This window comes from Simochromis diagramma, unplaced genomic scaffold (genome assembly GCF_900408965.1).
Source record: "Simochromis diagramma unplaced genomic scaffold, fSimDia1.1 OVJJ01000208.1, whole genome shotgun sequence".
NCBI classification, from domain to species: domain Eukaryota; kingdom Metazoa; phylum Chordata; class Actinopteri; order Cichliformes; family Cichlidae; genus Simochromis; species Simochromis diagramma.
The window spans coordinates 1,377,555-1,397,019 of record NW_024386789.1 but is presented as its reverse complement, the minus strand read 5'-3'; the positions used below and the strand labels follow the sequence as shown (position 1 = coordinate 1,397,019).

The 19,465-nt window shown below is 41.2% G+C and overlaps 1 protein-coding gene across 3 annotated transcripts in view; it reads left to right on the top strand.

Moving 5' to 3' along the window:
- The window catches only part of LOC120728366 (transformation/transcription domain-associated protein), an 80,478-nt gene that overhangs the window by 29,406 nt on the left and 31,607 nt on the right, over positions 1-19,465 (top strand). For all 3 annotated transcript variants that reach the window (XM_040023201.1, XM_040023198.1, XM_040023199.1), the window contains 19 exons: positions 356-622; positions 1,782-1,988; positions 5,208-5,366; positions 5,722-5,859; positions 6,965-7,075; positions 7,733-7,879; positions 9,625-9,838; positions 10,529-10,657; positions 11,480-11,629; positions 12,883-13,082; positions 13,516-13,637; positions 14,787-15,000; positions 15,136-15,315; positions 15,604-15,750; positions 16,045-16,164; positions 17,569-17,856; positions 18,458-18,595; positions 18,692-18,804; positions 19,277-19,412. In XM_040023201.1, the coding sequence (XP_039879135.1) occupies positions 356-622; positions 1,782-1,988; positions 5,208-5,366; positions 5,722-5,859; positions 6,965-7,075; positions 7,733-7,879; positions 9,625-9,838; positions 10,529-10,657; positions 11,480-11,629; positions 12,883-13,082; positions 13,516-13,637; positions 14,787-15,000; positions 15,136-15,315; positions 15,604-15,750; positions 16,045-16,164; positions 17,569-17,856; positions 18,458-18,595; positions 18,692-18,804; positions 19,277-19,412 (3,180 nt within the window). The remainder of the gene's footprint in view (positions 1-355; positions 623-1,781; positions 1,989-5,207; positions 5,367-5,721; positions 5,860-6,964; positions 7,076-7,732; positions 7,880-9,624; positions 9,839-10,528; positions 10,658-11,479; positions 11,630-12,882; positions 13,083-13,515; positions 13,638-14,786; positions 15,001-15,135; positions 15,316-15,603; positions 15,751-16,044; positions 16,165-17,568; positions 17,857-18,457; positions 18,596-18,691; positions 18,805-19,276; positions 19,413-19,465) is intronic.

The window sequence follows — 19,465 nt, the reverse complement described above, 5'->3', positions numbered from 1 at the left end:
AGGTTTTCAGTATATGTAAAATTAGATTGTGTTGTTGTAAAGTGTCATTCAGAATCAATGAACTGTGTTACACTCTAGAAATTTAAGTACAGATTATTCAATAGAGTGAGTTTCGGCTTATTGTTTATGTACATATGAGGAGACTTATTGATCTCCAACTGGAGTTGTTAAGAATTAGCATAAAAGGGCTAAAGTATTTTTTGTGATAAGTTTTAGTAGTGTTAATACAACATCCCACCAAGTCAAGTTCCTGAAAATGTTCTGTGCCAATTCTGCTATAGATTGCAAAAACAGTATAATTTTCCTGTATTGCCCAGCAATTTTTAATGCCACTTCTTTCCTATCCCTCTCCAAGGTTCTGGACCCGGAGAAGCAGGCTGACCTGCTGGACTCTCTGCGAATCTGCCTACTGCAGTTCTCCACCCTGCTAGTGGAGCACGCTCCCCACCATATTCATGACAACAACAAGTCACGCAACAGCAAGCTGCGTCGTCTTATGACTTTTGCCTGGCCGTGCCTTCTGCCCAAAGCCTGCGTTGATCCTGCCTGTAAATACAGTGGTCACTTACTGCTGGCCCACATCATCGCAAAGTTTGCCATTCACAAGAAGATTGTCCTGCAGGTGAGAGCTAATAAATGTTTCAATGCCGAAAAGGGACACAACAGAAAAATGACAAAAGATGGATTTGAAAATGGAACACAGCAGATGAATTCACAGTAGAAAACGGCGTACACTTAGAAAGGTACCTTTGCTTTCTGAGTCACACTTATGAAGAAAATGCTGTGTAGTTGTGAAGTCAGAGGAACTATTTTGGGTGCCCCTGGTTCACTAAAGCCCCTTTCAGCCATGCACTTCCATTAATCTGTCGGCCTCTGAATATGTTAGCTTCATGGCCAAATGAGCACCTCAATGGTTTTTCTGTAAAAGTTTCAGACGACGGTCTTGCTATGTCAGATTTAGTAATATTTACATATCACTTTCAGTGCTGCAGGAGCTTGAACTGCATGCAATCACATTAAAGAGCAAGCCTGCAGAAGATTATGATGTACTGATGTAAGAAAGAACTAAGAAAGAAATCCATTCATCGGCAGACTTCTGAGATCCTGTGCAGGCTTGTGGCTGACATGGACAGAGATTTTAATCAAAGGCTGTCTTCGTCTAGAGGTAGAGGGAATATAAAGGACTGGGTTAGCAAAGAGGCAAGGGAGTAAGAAGTGCAGGAACAGGCCATGCAGATGGCAGTCTTGAGTGCTGTGAGTGCCATCTGCATGGCCTGATCTTCTTTTGTTTTTCGAGTTAGATATCCAGCATTATGTTACTTAATGTATTGCCTGCTTTCATGCATCTAACAGATGAGCGTGAAAAGGCAATATTATTATTCATAAGTTGTGTGTCTTGTTTTATGTTGAGTTTTTGAAATAGTCAAAGGTAGAATGAGATTACATCTCTTAAGTTGCCTTTGCAGCAAGAAAAAAATCACTTCTTAGATTACCCCACTTTTAAATTTTGTATCTGGTGTTGATGGGTTTAGCAGTTGTGGAGCCAGCTTAACAACTCAAGTGATGAAGCATTTGCATTTATGCCTGTCATCAGCTTCTTTCATTTCTTTTCCAACTCTGTAAGGAAGGTGTGTGTGTGTGTGTGTGTGTGTGTGGTTTGTGTGCTTTTTCTATCTTCTCTAAATGTCTAGGCAGGAAAACAGCACTTTTAAGGGACAGTAAATTTTAGCCAAGTATATGGTATGTTGGTAAATTAGACATGCGATCTCTGCTCTGTACAGGTCTTCCACAGCCTGTTGAAAGCCCACACAATGGAGGCCCGGGCCATAGTCCGCCAGGCTATGGCCATCCTGACTCCGGCAGTGCCTGCACGCATGGAGGACGGCCACCAGATGTTGACGCACTGGACTCGCAAAATCATTGTGGAGGAGGGGCATACTGTACCACAGCTGGTTCACATACTGCATCTCATTGTGCAACACTTCAGGGTGAGTAGATTTAAAAAAGAAAAAAAAAAGCACACACATTAATGCAACTTAGGCAGCAGCAGACTTCCATATGTCAGACCACTACTACCAAAAGTATTGAGTCCCCATGATATCCTCCTGGGATGGATGGAGCTCTTCCTTCTGTCATTTAAATTACCCATGACAGATTTGTTAGACCACTTAATAATAGCAAAAGTAATATGCTTCTGAGGATGACAGTAAAATATCAGCGTTTTCTGTTTTACAATTTCTTGTGTTTCGAGGTGAGCTGCCACCACACATACTGAGATGTTAAGTGCCACTCAAGTGCACACATAGACATCCATTTAGTGTCTCTGCCGGCTCTCCTCTCAGCATGCTCACTGCAGGGAACCACGTGGGGGGAGACTGTTGAGGCGCTAATTTTACTGATTATCTAAGTGCTCTGAATTACATGACACATCTTTCCTAATGGGAAAGGAGCATACTCATTAAAATGTAGATGATCTTATGCAGACCAATTAAAAATGTTTATGATTTTTTGTTAATTTCAGTTTTATATTGGTTGTAGCCAGATCATTTGTACTTTGCTCTGTTATCAAGTCAAAAGCTGGACTGTCATGTCTAATTATGTCAACCGCCTGGTGTCCACAGTTGACTTAATGCAGATACAGCATTAAACACACCCTTCACAGCAGTGATCAGTAGAGTCAAAGAGCAGCTCATGTGGACTTGTCATCAACAAAAGCAAATGATCATCGAGCTTGCTTTTCGCTTTCCTCCATAAACTTGAAAGACACTTGTGCCCTCTCGCTTCTTCAGCTGATGTTCACCGCCTCACCAGTCAGAGAGCGACAGTCTTTTAGCAGAAGACTGACATTTCCCTCAGCTTCCCTCTCTATCTCACTGACAGGCCGCTCTCACTGGGCCAGATGACTAATCTAATGTAATCACATCAGCATAATTACACTGGGGAGGAGATAATGACAGACAGATGAGAGACTTTGTGCATGTGCGTTTGATAAAGAAATGGAGAGATTGTGTGCGTGTTTGTCTGTGTGCACATGTGATGGACAGGGCTTAGCCACTCTGTCATTAAGGGGCTGTGAAGTCCTGCTCTATCGACTATAATTACCCTCAAAGTGAGAAGCTTTAATATTCTTTGACACTGACAAAAGCCCTCAGATAGACATCTCATCTCTAGCTCCTTTGTCTGCATGTGTGTTTGAGAGTCCCAGTTCAGTTTTCGGAAGCTAAGTGACTCTTGAGCGTGACACTTGAGTTGGGCTAAGTGTGTGTCATCATGTCCTTGAGACTAAGTAAGAATTTGATGTCAGAGTTTGCCTATTCTGACTAAAAGTCTCAAAGTGATTGAACACCCCATTTAACTTTGCATGTGTTATCACCCTAAAATCTAAACTGGTAGGTCTGGAGTACAGAAAAACAAACTTTTCCTGTACATGTGTGGACTTTCCTTTATTTTTGTCCACCTCCCATATATTAGTGCATTGTGCATAGACTAGGGGTGTCAAACGTACACTGTCCACATTCGGCAAAACAACAAAAAAAGAAAGGAAGGGAAAAAAACAAAAAAACTAATCTGTACAGTCTGGGCAATGAGCTACCAGGACTTTTTCTGTCATTTTATTTCTTACAAATTAAGTTCAAAGAGTTGCGTTGACAGATTACTTTCTTTGCCGCAGCAGGTTTTCTTCATCATATAGAAAAACAGTTAAATATGTAACTTCTTTATACTAATAGAAAAGGAGGCTTCAATGGTACAGCCCGTTTTTAACATCAAAGTGGGCTGTATGTGACCCGCCATGTAAAAGGAGTTTGACACCCTGGTTTACACTAGATGTTTTGCAGCAGATGGAGCTAGCACAAGGATAAGCTTCCTGGGAGTCATTCTGTATGATTCTTGTAAAAGCGCAGGAACAAGATGCTGCAGCAAATGACATATGTAGGCCATTGTTTGGTTGCTTCTTCTGTTGTTAATGCAGTGGAAGAAGGCCTCGTACAATACTGTGCAGAAGTCTTGAGGCATTCGTCGTTGCTTCTATTTTTTTGCTTCCAAGGAGCCGGATTTTCCTGTTTCTTTTTTAAGTGGGCTTGAGCAGTAGTTCTCCAGGCTTTCTGAAGGTTTTTTCTTTCAACGTTGGCTGCCTTTCTGTTTTGTTTTGTTTTAAGTTAAAGCCTCTTAACACTGACCTGTGAATATTCAAGCATACAAAAGGCACCTAACTCAACTTTTTAATTAAATCTAAGCAAAGTATCAAACATAACACAATATGACAAGATCTTCTGAATTTTTTGAGGAACGTTTTTTTGGACTCACATTTTTGGGCTGCAAGTACGACAGAGAACTGTTTTTGTATGAGTAATGGGGGGTTTTTTTTGGTCTCGCACAGTTTAAGTGGTTCCACTTCATGCAAAACAAGCTTGTTTTTTTTAAAAACCCGTAATCTTGTCATCCACACTAGTTTTCCACTCTTCCAGACTTCATCTGGTTTTTACAGAGTAAAGGTTCAAGTTGTGAGAGATACAGATGAAAGGAACGCACGCCCCAAGCCACAGTGCAATTTATACTGACGTTTAAATTCGTCTGGTTAGCCTTAGGGGCTATTGTAGTCACTTTTTGTGCCTCTTTTAAACTCTACCATTGGTGCTATCTGTCTGTGGTGCTTTGTGGAAGAAAAAATGCGCCAGTCCCTCCTGACAGCTTCTGTATATAATATTAAACATAAGCTTTTGTGACACTCTATCTTTTAATCATACAGTTAGGTCCATAGGTTATTCAACAGTAACACAAATTTAGCTCTTTAAAAACTGTGGAGTGTGGAGTGACTGTTTATAACATTGTCTGCAATTTCTAAACTGTTGAAGGGATTTAACAGATGCACTGCATTAAGTCACCACTTCAATCACATGGTAATTGCAGGATTTCAAATGTATTGTGCTGAAATAATGGCTTATGAGGCTTTTTGGACTTAAGGACGACTTAAGTAATTGTTTTCTAACAGTTACAAAATAATTAGAATTTTTTAAAAAAAACCCACATACACCAAAAAACCAAAACCAATACAAACCTGTGTTTTGCATAATCTGGAGTGCTCTGATGTCAAAGTGGATGATGTCAATTGAATATTAGCAGAACAAGGGATATGAAAATATTGCTTGTTTATAGTACTTCAGCATTATGATACTTTTTCAAAGTTATACCTGGTGCTCCCCCCCCAGGTGTATTACCCTGTCCGACACCACCTGGTGCAGCACATGATCAGTGCAATGCAGCGTTTGGGCTTCACTCCAAGTGTGACTATAGAGCAAAGGAAGCTGGCTGTGGACCTGGCTGAGGTGGTCATCAAGTGGGAGTTGCAGAGGATCAAAGACCAGCAGGTAAACCACATTATTTTTACTGACTTCTGTTGATGTCAGGAGTACCAGTTTGGGATGGTCGTCTAGGATGTTGACATACAGAGTCACCAAATTATGTTTCTCACTTCTCACAAAAATCTTTTTCCTTCAGACTGAAGACGCTCATTAAGTCACAAAATAAACCTTATTCATCATAGCAGTTAAAGCGTTTCTTGAGCCGTGTACCATAAATGCTCATTACTTATGTTGCTATATGAGCTAGTGACAAACTTCAGCTTTATTGCATTGTACAGAAAGAGACATACTGTGGTTATATTGTGTTAACAATTGGATTTGTCTCCTCCTTTCTTGTGTGTACCTTTCTTTGGCACAACAGCCAGAATCTGAGGCTGAGGTAGGTCCTGGTGGTGAAGGGACCAGTGGGGCTGCTGTGAAAAGAGGCCTGTCTCTAGAATCCGCCGGGGCTGGACAGGACGTCAAGAGATTCCGTACAGCAACTGGAGCTGCTTCCACGGTGAGCTCAGTTAGTAATTAGTCAGATGCCAGACGAATGTGGCTGTGACTGATGGGCCCTCGTGCCCCAGACAGAATGTCTTACCTTGAGAGTTCTCACTTGATATCCCTGTGTTACTTGCTTCTCTAAGGGTGTTTGTTGTGCAGTTTGAAAGCTACTAATAAGACAGCCAGTTTTACTTTTTTGTCTCCACAGTCATTTATTGAATGAGTCTGAGGGGGAAAAATTGCTAACAGGATTGACAGCAGAGTTGTTGCTGTTATCCAGCTTGTCTTACAGCAGTATGGCAGCGCCACATATACTTCATCATATCCCTCTGTGGTCTTTTGTTTTGAGGTCTTTTGGGATACCTTTGTTGTAAAATCGCCTGTTCAAAATTTTAATCAAATTTGTTAATTTGCACTAATGCCAATCTTTCAAAAGGCAGTTTATACTTAGATTAAAGACTCTGAAATTGCCTCGTGATGTTGCCTGACACATCTGGAGTTCTGCCACAATCAGCTTAATGTCTGCATGTCGTAGATTAGAAGGCATAATTGGGCAGTAACTACACGTTTTAAAGAAAGCTTGTTTTATGTATTAAAGTGTTCATAATGAATTCCAAAATGTAAATATCCTTTAAAGTATGTCGATTTACAGATCACAGATTTATTAGCCCTGCAACAGAGTGAAAACCTGTCTCTCGCTCAATGACAGCTAGAATAGGCTCCAGCCCAGCTACAATCTTTAACTGGAAAAACCTTTAAGAGGATGGAAGGATGAATGACACTTACAAAAGTAAAACAAATACTTAAAGGTTATTGTAATAAATATTTGTGCTCTTGTTATAATTTCTGTTTTTTGTGCCTCTTCTTGTGATGTCAAGATAAAAATGCGTCTTTTTAACTTGTCAGAATTTGTTTCTGCTTAAGCTGAGGAAACATTAATTGCCCAGAAAGTTGTCAGAAAAGTTATCAGACTTATTGTGGCTGGAGCCTCCTTTTTGTAGACCGAAAAACCCTTTGTACAGCATTTCTGCCTTTTGACAACTTTCTGTAATCATTCTTTTGTCAAAAAAGAAAAAAGTTTATCTATATTTGACAGATTATAATGTTTGTGTTTGTAGGTATTTGGCCGCAGCCAGTCCATGCCAGGCACAGAGAGCATGCACAACAAACCTGTTGAGAAACAACATACAGACACTGTGGTCAACTTCCTCATCAGGATTGCTTGCCAGGTAAGACCTCAGCACACACACACACACACACACACACACACACACACACACACACACACACACACACACGTTTTGCCATCCATTAGTCCTTCCAAGTAGGCACAATTATTCTAACCACTCGTTTGGGTGAGGATAACGCACACACAAACACACACACATGGAGTCACTCTAGAGTCATTGACGACCTTGGTTACTAGGCCTGAAATAGACTGCTGAGATTTCACTCACCTTGACTTTTCCTACTTTATTTTTTGGGCCAAGTTTCATTCTCACTGTTCAGCCAAGCATCTCTGTTGAATATAACCTTCCCTATAACCACTGGGGATCACTCGGTGCTCACAGAACACTCTATAGCAACATAATCTTTTCTTTGTATTCCTCTCGATAACAGTGTAGTGTGATACTGAATTGATCCCAGTAGAAAAATTATGTCCTCACTGGCCCGAGGGATTGTGATCAGCCAAAGGACATCACACCTACCGCTGATAGGGATTCAATGTGTTTTTCAAGGATACCTCTCTAAAGTGGATGCTTATCACTATAAAGGTTTGCACAGGGAATGTTGATTGAAAGATGGTATCCATCCTGGTTGTGCTTCTTTTGAACTCCAGCTGCATGAATTAAGTGCCTAGACAAATATGTTCCTTTCTTCTCTAGGTGAACGATAGCACCAATGTGGCTGGATCTCCAGGGGAATTGTTGTCTCGGCGTTGTGTCAGCCTGATGAAGACAGCCTTGAGGCCTGACATGTGGCCTCGTGCTGAGCTGAAGCTACAATGGTTTGACAAGCTGCTAATGACAGTGGTAAGATGGCATGTACTTTGAGAATGATTGTTACATTAGACTTCATGCATGGTTCATATTGCCAGATCCATACAAGGTGATAATTTAGGTGTGAAACCTGTCAGTACTGCTGCCTTTCTGAGTAATCAGTTGTCATTGACTGTGTTCAGACCCGTCTAAGTAATAATTGGTCTAAAAGTTTCTACTATTTAACCATGATGAATATTACTGTTTGGGGTATGTTTAAAAAAGAAACCTATATCTGTGTAGAGTATTCATGTAAGTTTGTTATTTGGACTTACTAGTAAAAGAATTTTTCAAAGTACTTCAGTCAAACTAGTCTGAATAAAATCAAAATATTCAATCTTTGTGTTGTTGTTCAAGCTCCAAGCAATAAGCAGCAAACAGCTGAGGATAACTAATAGCTTCCCAGAGAAGTTTTCCCTGTCCCCGCTTAAGCTCCGTCTTAGTGTTTGCTCTAACACCTCAGAGTCCTTTGTCTGTTATCAGTAATGCATGAAGTGAGGCGCCAACCACCATAATGACAAAATAATGACAGTGGTGAGATAACAGCACTCTATCCGGGTTGGCCTGTGCCTTCTCATTCAAACCCCCCAAAACCCCTCTACATTCTAAAGCCCTCATCCTTGCTTTCTGTATCGCCCCACTGTGACTCTGTTCATCTGTCCTCGCCTTTCCCTCTGTGTCTAACAACTTTCTCCTCTCATCTCTTTTCCATCCAGCCTCTTATCGCAGCCTTTATTCTCTTTCTTTCTTTTCATCCATGTCTCCTTTTCTTCCTCATCTCTCTGGTCTGATTGGCGTCACTGTTCAGACAAGGTTATCACCACTCGTTGCCAGTTGTCACGTACTGCCCTTGTTCTCTTTTGGGGATCACTTCACCGGCCGCACCCATTTCTCTCCCTACACACACACACATTCACACAAACTCAGTCGGCCCTTCCATATCCCTTTGGGGATTGTCTAACAAACAAGGCCTTCTGTAGGTTTTATGCAGATGTACGCAGGCCCACCCCCTTGGGACCTCGCTCTACCTGCCTAGCCGCCTTACTCAGACTAATGAACAATGCTGTAAATCGGATTACCTTTTATCATCTCATTGTCTCGGCGCAGCAGTGATTAAGAGTCTGGGGGGAGTGGCATGAGGAGGTTGTATTTGGAGTGTAACTTGAGAGACACACAAAACATACACAGTCTCACAGGCATGCCTGCATCTGCATGGTTCCTGCAGAGACAAGTTCCTTTTCTGTTAATGCACTGTCAAATCAATACTACCCTAATATCTAGCAGGAGCCTTATCACCAGAGTCACCTTGTTCATTAGGCAAGATCAGTGCCATGGATCTGTCCCAGATTACCCTCTTGGCCCTGCCATTGTAAACCTTGTTTGCAATTTAGACAAAATTAGGAACCGATGCTGCCCATTGATCTTTGGTTTAACAGCCATCACAATGCCTTGTTTTTGTGTGTGTTTGTGAGCAGTATTGATTTCTGAGTTGAGTGGAATAAAAAAAACTCGGTTGTTTCATCTGTCTGCAGATGAAATTGCACTGTTGTCTATATTGCTTTGTTTTAGCATTGGGCGCTTGGCTAAAAAGATACATATCAATTTATATTTTTTTTTTTTAGATATGAGGCTTTTATTGAAAAGTCTAAATGGATTTCTATCTGTTTTAAGAGCAATACAAAAAAAATGTGCTTCATTGACCTTCCACTTATAGTGTCTACTCCTTTTTGACCTCTCAGGAGCAGCCAGCCCAAGCGAACATCTCCAACATCTGCACAGGACTGGAGATTCTCTGCTTCCTGTTGACAGTGCTGCAGCCCCCAGCCGTCCTGGCTCACTTCAAGCCGCTCCAGCGGGGCATCGCTGCGTGCATGACCTGCGGCAATACCAAAGTGCTGCGTGCTGTCCACTCCCTTCTTTCTCGTCTCATGAGTATCTTCCCAACTGAGCCTAGTAAGCTGCAATGATTTATTTCTAAATTCTCACTGGAAGCCAGACCAGCTGCACACAGGAAAAAACACTATATATCTGATTCCTTTCTGAGAAATTGTCATGCCACACTGTGATAAAATTATAAATAGAAGTGAATTATACTGGCGATATAATTTACAAACTTTCTTCCCCAAAAGGATTAAGTGATGAGACTCATTGGCATGGGATTTGGGGATTTTACAAACCTAATTATGATACAGCCAACAAAAATTGTTTGCATAATTACAAAAAAAATTATGACTTATAAAAGCTGCAAGTCCTGTATTTTTATTCATAAGACGTGCCATTTCTGTAAGTAATTGTTTAAATTAATGTTTTGTTGTAGTGTTGTAATTGGTTGTGTTTTTAACATATATGTGCAATTTAATGTGATTGATTGTGTGTCATTTTGAAATATGGAGAGATGCTTATGGGAGAATAACTGTCCCGGATCTTTCCATACAAAATGAATAGAGCATCATCTGTTTTAGGTCGTTGTATGAATTGTTTTAAAGCACTTTCGACAAAGGCCTAAAGGGGCTTGAAACATAGTGTGATCAATACATTATGATGCTGATTCCTTGCAGCAATATAACTGCGTCACTTTGCACGGCAGTGATTTCGATTTTCAGCTGTTCTTTGTTTGAAACAAACATTGCTGTGTTTTTCTAGGCACATCAAATGTGGCATCTAAGTATGAGGAACTTGAGTGTCTATATGCTGCTGTGGGCAAGGTCATCTACGAGGGGCTTACCAACTATGAAAAAGCAACAACCAACACTAACCCCACGCAGCTCTTTGGTAAGACCAGCTCTCACATTTATTTTTTTTCCTCCTTTCTTGCCCTCGGTTACTCTTCTGTTGGTATATACTTAGAAGGGGGAAAAAAGTCAATCTCCTACTCTCACTACAGCACCAAGCGGCCCCTCGGTTACTTTTACCAGTTAAGCCATTGAGTGGGCCGTTAAAATGCAAGCCGATGGGCTCTGCTGCTCGGGCTAACATCTGGTCTATTTAAATGGGGGCCACAGTCCAGCGGTTTGGGAAAGATTGTCTTGGGAAGGATTGCTGCTTTCCGCCCCTCTTCCTGTACAAACATTACTGTTATCCACCCAGATGTCAGAGTATTTATAGAAAAAGCTTTCATTAAAGCTTCTTTCAAAGAGACTTTCATTTTTTTTTCTTTTAGATGAAATATGTAGTAGGTTTCAAAATATAGGCCATTCAAGGTGATAAATGGCTATTTGAGAGCAGTCCAAAGGTAATGCTGCTTTATGCAGTTTCCTAAAATTACAGTGGTGGTCAATAAAATAAAAAAAGCATTCTGTATCCTGCTGTTGCAGTAAAGTCACAGCGATGTGATGCATCCGTCTGGCCAGGGGGTGACATTTTAACATTTGTTTCCTCTCTGGGGAACAGCAACAAAGAAGAACATTACTCATTCTTATTTCTGCCTCTGTTACACTCTTGAGGGGGGGAAAATATATATATCAAGCTGCGTGAATGAACACAAGCTGACTGCAGGTGTCTGTGTCTGTTACCTCTCCCCAGAGAAGTGAAGCTTCTTGTCAAACTGTTCCATTTCCCATACTTCTTATCCCTCTGCCTTCATTTGTCTTACAGGGACACTGATGATCCTGAAGTCAGCCTGCAGTTACAATGCCAGCTACATTGACCGCCTCATCTCAGTGTTCATGCGCTCACTACAGAAGATGGTGCGGGAACACCTGAGCCCCCAGCAGGCTAACCCAGGGGTGACTGAAACCAGCACAGGTACATAAATACAGTGGAAAGATGTGAGGAAGCCAGTGTCAAATGTAATTTAAAAAGTAATCACATAGGAAAGATGTGCAGTATGCCATGTATATTCAGTAGATTTTATATGAGCAACAGTTACATGCTCTCTTGTGCAAATTCATGCGGTTTCACAAATTCGCAAGGTTTGCTTTCTATCCCTTTTTATTCCTTGCACACAGTCTCTTATGTGTATTTGACTCAGATTTTGAGTTCACAACATATTATTAGTCACCATTATTCTCCAAACTTGGCACCAGATAACCACTACTATTTCAGCTGAACTTATTCTACTTGGCTGCAGTTACACCTGGCTGACATTATTGGGGAAGTTTTTGCTCGTACTTTCCCCCAGCCCACGTCCAACAAGGAGCTGACTGTGTGTGAGGTGGACACAACACAGACATGAATGTACACTCACATCACAGCCTTTCTCAGATTGTTAAAGCTCATATATCCCAGGTGTCCCACCAGTGCCTCTTTCCGTAGAAAGACAGTATCAAAACTTGTATATCAATAGCCCCAGCTGTGTTCTCAATAGCTCTTGTGGTCAGGAGAGATCCTTTGTGCAGATAGTATGCTTTCTCGGGAAATGTTTCTCAGCTCTGGTTCCCAGTCTGTATTGTCTTCTGCTCTTTTTGTATCAACAGATGGTCACCTTGTGCTCTTTTGCTGTGGGGTCTGAAAGGGTAGTCACAGTTTGACACAGAACCTCTTGACAACTTGCCCTTTATATTAATCCGTGAGAGGGGGTGAAAGGGAAAAAACACGTGTTTAGGTTTCCTGTTCATTTACTTTTCTGAACTTCAGAAAGTCTGGCAGTGCATAATTCCTGTTGCTACTCTTCAGACAGGAGGTAATGACTGTAAGATACTATCAGTGCTTTAAATGGGTCCCTAATGACTGTATCGGGAAACACAGACATTAACTGTCCACCATGAACAGTTAGTCACTAAGACCAAAGGCCTTCTGACCATTAGGCTTTTTCCTCTAAAGATTATTCACGTTTCAGTAATCTAATAAGCTTAACTGTAGTAGTTCCATCCTGATTGTATTGAAAATGTGAAGTTCTGACTGCTGCCACCATTTAAAAATAGATAAGTCATTTCAATTTATTGAAGGCCAGAAAATTTGCAATAGAAGGAAGATGGATAAATGCACAGATAAATGCATCTGTTCTGTAGTTTGTCTCAGCCCTGCCTTTGAATAATTCCATGTGTTTGCTCTGATAGTGACCAGCGAGCTGATAATGCTCAGTCTTGACCTGGTGAAGACACGATTGTCCGTCATGAGCATGGAAATGAGGAAGAACTTTATCCAGGTCATCCTCACTTCCCTAATTGAGAAGTCTCCTGACCCCAAAATCCTCCGTGCTGTTGTCAAGATCGTGGAAGAGTGGGTGAAAAACAATTCTCCAATGGCTGCCAACCAGGTAAGGAGGAGGGGACTGTTCAGGTGTGAGACAGTAAAACAGTATTAAGTGAGGAAAAAAACAAAAAGAAATGTGGTATTCAAGAGATCCTGGCATAATTCCTCTCATGAAAACAGGTGTAAATTAAGAACTGAATCAGCAAAGTTGTGAAAGGTGTGAAACCTTTGGACAAACAACAAGCGAAGCACATTTTCTAAATCTAGTAAGGTTAGCATTAGCATAATACCTACAGAGGACTCTCTGGTCTTCATATTCTTTTAAGCTGAAGAAGAGCAAGCGGTACACAGCTGAGCTAGACAGGTGCAGCTGCGAAAAACAACGGAATAGAGAATAGATTATTTTTCTTTTCTCACACTTTTCTATTTGTCTATTGTTCATAATATTTTTTTTTCCCTTTATCTTACTTTCTACCCGATTCTTCTTTCCCTTTCAGATGCCAAACCTGCGTGAGAAATCCATCTTGCTGGTGAAGATGATGACCTACATAGAGAAGCGTTTCCCTGATGAACTTGAGTTAAACGCCCAGTTCCTGGACCTCGTTAATTACGTCTACAGGTAATTACCGTCATTCATCACATGGCTAAATGGCCACGCCACTGACGCCACACCGCCCTTGCATCCATCTTAACGTGAGAAGTGAAGGTCGGGGGCGGTTGAGGCGGGGAAAAGACACAGAAGGTTGGGTCAGGGGGAAAAAGGAAAATAAAGATGAAGAGGAAGAGCTTGAAGTACCAGAAGTGTACCTTTCCTTTTTTATGACGAAAAGTTAATTATTAACGATGGTAATAATTATAATAAGATTGTTAAACTCAGGAACTGGATGAACTAATTTAGAATCATTGTAGCTGTAAAAAAACAACAAAAAAAACAATTAAAAGCTGGAAAATTTAAGATGGCCACGAAAAGATTGACTGATGAAGATTGATAATAGGGTTACAGTACTATCAGTATTCAGCTAGCTGATGACAGGACACCCAGCAGGTGGTGGTCAAAGGTGAGAGACCACCTCTGCCGGCTATTCATCAAACTGTGGCCCTCCTCACCTTTCCATCTTCTACACATACACATTTAATCAGCCCAGTGTATCCGCATCCTGATGCCAAAAGATTTAAAATGAGCAGTAAAGCCATGATGGACAGCAAGTAATGATAATGGAAGGATAAAGCAGCTGTGCCAGCGCAAAGTGTGATTAGGAGGACGGTGTAAATACGAGCAACATGCAGCTGTGGCACCGTGTTATTCTTTTCATCCCACCTACTGTCTCACTGCTTCTGTTTTATGAATCATCGCTTCGGAGCACATTCAGTGCTGTAGAATGACGTGGAAATGATTGCATTTGTTGTTTCAATAGTTAGGTAGGTAATGTTACATCAGTCTTATTGTCAAAGATGCAGACTTTTGCCCAATATTCAGTTTTAACCACACCAAATGTAAGAAATAGTTCAAGAAGTTGTAAAAACAAGAGTATTTTCCAAGTTGAAAATGCCTGCATTGTTTCAGTGGCATATACATGTTTTGCCAACAGCTCTCAGGTGCACGGGGCACCGAGTTTTATCTGTGTGTGCAGTTCTCTGTATTACAAGTTAATGGTGACATTTTCTAACTTGGGCGCTAATCGCCCCACCCCCACACATCCCATTTTTTAAGAACATTTTTGGTAACAGGCATCTCAGATTCTTTCTCACAAAACTTTTGCCCCTTTAGGGATGAGAGCCTTTCAGGAAGCGACATCACATCAAAGTTGGAACCAGCCTTCCTTTCAGGGCTTCGCTGCAGTCAGCCAATGATCAGAGCCAAGTTTTTTGAGGTGTTTGATGCCTCTATGAAGCGGCGCGTCTATGAGAGGCTACTGTACATCTCCTGCTCTCAGAACTGGGAGGCCATGGGCAGCCATTTCTGGATCAAACAGTGCATAGAGGTAAGCAGTGGATCTCGGGTCTTTCTGCAGGCTTCGTAAGGTTTTTATCCTGCGGGCATCTACGTGCTGGTTATCTGCCACCAACCGTCACCAATCTTCTTTTATGTATTTTGCACCTGTTTGTGTGTTTGATAGTTGTTACTGGCAGTTTGCGAAAGAAACACCATCATTGGCACCAGCTGCCAGGGATCCATGCTGCCATCTATCACAAACGTCATCAACCTGGCTGACAGCCACGACCGCGCCGCCTTTGCCATGGCAACGCACGTCAAGCAGGAGCCTCGCGAAAGGGAAAACACCGAGACCAAGGAGGAGGTGAGATACACAGACAGGCGCACAGACAGGGGCACAACGCCTCGCAACGTGTCTCACATAAATTGCCACATTATCCCATTAGGAGTTTTTACATACTGTGGGTCTAAGAAAAGAGTAATGCTGTGCCTCTTTGCTCGTCTTAAAAATTGTCTCTGTTGTCGTCATTCGTCCATTATCAAGAAGCTGTTGATAAAATGGTCTTTCAAAAACAGCCCAACACGAAGACTAAATGAAAAAAAGCTTGAACAACAATACATGTTTTTCCTCTCCTCATTTACCCCCTGGTAGGATGTAGAAATTGACATAGAATTAGCACCAGGTGACCAGACAGCCATTCCCAAGACTAAGGAGCAAGCAGAGAGAGACACAGGCAACCAACTGCACATGCTCACCAACCGCCATGACAAGTTTCTTGATTCATTACGGGAAGTCAAGGTAAGGCACTTCTTCAGTTTTGACCGGCTGATGAAATGAATTGAACTTTGATAGAGTGTAGGCAAAATTACAGAGATCATCCAAGGTTGACTACTTGCAGTTCAAAAACAATGTTTTATGTATTAAATTAATTATAGTTTCAAAACATTTTCATGTTCCAGTGGCATTATTCATTAACCCCCAAGAAGGATGAAAATGTCAGCAATATTCTTGAGCCCTAAAAGCATGAATTAAGAGTCAGTGCCTTGCAGAATCAGCAGCCAGAAGCTTTCATTTGTCTCTTTTCTGTGTTAGACGGGGGCACTTTTAAACGCCTTGGTTCAGCTCTGTCACATCTCCACACCGCTGGCTGAAAGGACCTGGGTCCAGCTTTTCCCTCGCCTCTGGAAGATCCTGTCTGACAGACAGCAGCATGTAAGTATAATTTATTAGCATCTTTCTTCTTCTTCTTCTTTTTTTTTTTTTTTTGGCTCCCAGAGCAAGAATGGACAAAAACAGTGTGTGACATGCATGACCAAACCATCCAATATCCTGTGAATAGTTAAGAGAAAGACATGCATGCTGCATTGTGATTTACATGATGATTTCTTTTTAGCTTCAGCAATAGCAATATGTTCATCCAAAGACCTAAAGAAATATTATTTAAATGCTCCTTTAAGCTTGTCGTGTCCGCTATGAAATTCCTTTAAAGTGTTCACATTATTATTAAATGTCAGTAGATGTAAACTGCAGCTCGATTAGCAGGTAGAGACTTAAAACCAACAGATGTTAATTCCAGTTAAAGTGTACATTTTCTTTTTGTGGTCATCATATACAAACACATGCCTTTCTGTACTGTTTCAATAACTTGTGCAAACAGGCAGCGTCTTATTTCTGTCTCAAAATAATTAAAAGTGATTCAACTTTTAAACGAGATGCAGTCACTGGTCAGATTCTGAATAATTTATTCCTATGCCAGACCTCAAGCCACAAATACTTAAGTTATTTATTTTGATGCCTGTCTCTGCATTTTATGTAGCGATTATGCCAACTTATGGTGAAAATGGAAAGATTACTGCAATTGAGGCTTTCTATCCCTGGGTTGACTCTTACAAGGGAATGACAGAAAAGTATATTTTCCATCGGAAGGATTTTGATGACACGTTGGCGTTCACCACCAGTCTAATTAAAGTGACCATTAAGGCATAAATTACTCCATGCTGTCATCGGGCAGCGAAAATTGCATTCATTACCAATACATCAGAGTGTGTCAGTCATGATTTTCAGAGCACTAACCCCATGATCATACTCAAGGTCTATTCTGTCCAAATGTGTGAGTCTCTGATTGCAAAGAGTGGCAGCATGCAACTCAAGCTAGCATATTATGCATTTTCACTGATTTTCACATTGTATTGAATAAATATATACCTCCTTCAAAGTTGCATTACTTTAAAAAAGGACAGCTTACAAAAAGAGCTGGACAAAGTGGTTTAATTACTAATGCAGTAACCATGTTTTTGCAGTATTGCAGAAAATACCGTAGATATGTATGTAAAAGTGCAACATGGTTCACTGATTGGTCTTGACTAACTTGTTGATCATGATGTGGTGTGATACAGAAAAGCAGCATACAGTTGTGTCATTTGTCCCTTGCCATTCCTCGTATGTGTTATCCTCTACCTCTTTTTTCCTGTTTCTGAACAGCACTCTCTTACTGGAAAATGGCATCATGTTGCATCCCATACATGCAATTCAATGCTTTTGTCAATATGTTGTATCAGAGCACTGCTGCTAAAGTAATACTGGGTAGTTGATGATCTCGCCTTTTCTCCTCTCCAGGCTTTGTCCGGAGAGATGAGTCCTTTCCTTTGTAGTGGCAGCCACCAGGCCCAGAGGGACTGCCAGCCGAGTGCCCTAAACTGCTTTGTGGAAGCCATGTCCCAGTGTGTACCTCCTATCCCCATCCGTCCCTGTGTCCTGAAGTACTTGGGCAAGACTCACAACCTCTGGCTACGTTCCACTCTCATGCTGGAGCAGCAGGCCTTTGAAAAAGGTCTTAGTTTGCACAGTAAACCCAAGCAGAGCACAGAGTTCTATGAACAGGAGAGCATCACGCCACCTCAACAGGTAATGGGTTTTCATTTAGATTGTGTGTTGACTTTTTAAGGCTTTTTAAACAATCAGGACTCTGTAAGACAAAGAAAAGTCCAATAAAATCAGGAATTCTATTGAGTAAATAAACTCCGATATTGCGAAACACGATCAACGCAACCCTGAAGTCATTGCCATTTCCTCAGCTGTGCACGCTCTACTACATGTGCTCAAGATATCTGCTCTGCTGGATAAATTGTGCTATAAAGTATATTTCTAACCCAAGCATCTTTTTTGCATTATGGTCTATAATTATGTAGGGTCACAGATATGCAGATATCTCTCTCATAGTCGGTGGACTGATATGAGTCAGGCGCTAAACAAAATAAAATGAACTTGGCTCTTTCATGCTTATTGCTGCTGTTCCTTTCATTAGTGGTTCTTTTCCACAGTGGAGGGTTTAAACATATATTTGTCACGTCACTGCAGCCTCGTCTTTGAAGCTGGAAAATCTCCCTCTTATCCTGTCTGAACTAGACTCATTAGCAAATCTGCTCTCATTAAATTTACAGTTTGATCACTGCAGATGATCCAATTTGTTCTGCTTCTATCCACATTGTGTTCTTCTTCCATATAGGAGATTTTGGACTCTCTGGCAGAGCTCTACTCTCTACTCCAAGAGGAGGACATGTGGGCAGGCCTGTGGCAAAAGAGGTGCAAGTTTCCTGAGACGGCAACAGCCATTGCCTATGAGCAGCATGGCTTCTTTGAACAGGTGAGAGGAAGCTTAAAGTAGACTCACTGAGGTAGTAATTTGTGGTGTTGTTATGCTGTAATGTCTATTTTGTTAACCCAAAACATATATATTCAGGCTCAGGAAAGCTACGAGAAGGCAATGGAGAAGGCTAGAAAAGAGCACGAGAGGAGCAATGTTTCCCCGGCAGTATTCCCAGAGTACCAGCTGTGGGAGGACCACTGGATACGGTAAGATTTATGTTTCTTAAGTCCATACAAGATAGAGTCATGACAAGAAATGACCCTCATGCTTCCCTGCAAATCCAGCTGTCTCTTGTGTTTTTATGTGTGCCTGTTTAAAAAAATGTGCTGTGAATTTACTTGGTGTTTGCTGCATTTTACAATGAAGATCATTCCTAAAATAAAAAGGACACAGAAATGTGTAACGCTTGGAAAGTATGTTTAGGGTTTTAAATGATACATTGTGACTTTTAAAAAGACTTGTAGAAAACAAAGCAGACATGTTGATTAAGTGAGAGACAGGAAGAAAAAGCGGAGCTGTTGAGGATGTGAGTTGCAAAGCAGCCTGTTGATGCTAAAAACATGGCCTTAAAAATGGCATAGCAATGTAGATTGAGCAAATAAAAAAACCTGAAGAAATGTTATCGTCAAGTATAGAAAATGTAATCTTTGCTAAACTTCTCATCTCCTTTGTCTTTAGCTGTTCTAAGGAACTGAACCAGTGGGAACCGCTGACTGAATACGGCCAGTCTAAAGGCCATTCAAACCCTTATCTGGTGCTCGAGTGTGCTTGGAGGGTTTCCAACTGGGCTGCTATGAAGGAGGCTCTGGTGCAGGTGAGGGGTGCACAGTTCCAATATATAAGTATTTATATATATATATGTGTGTG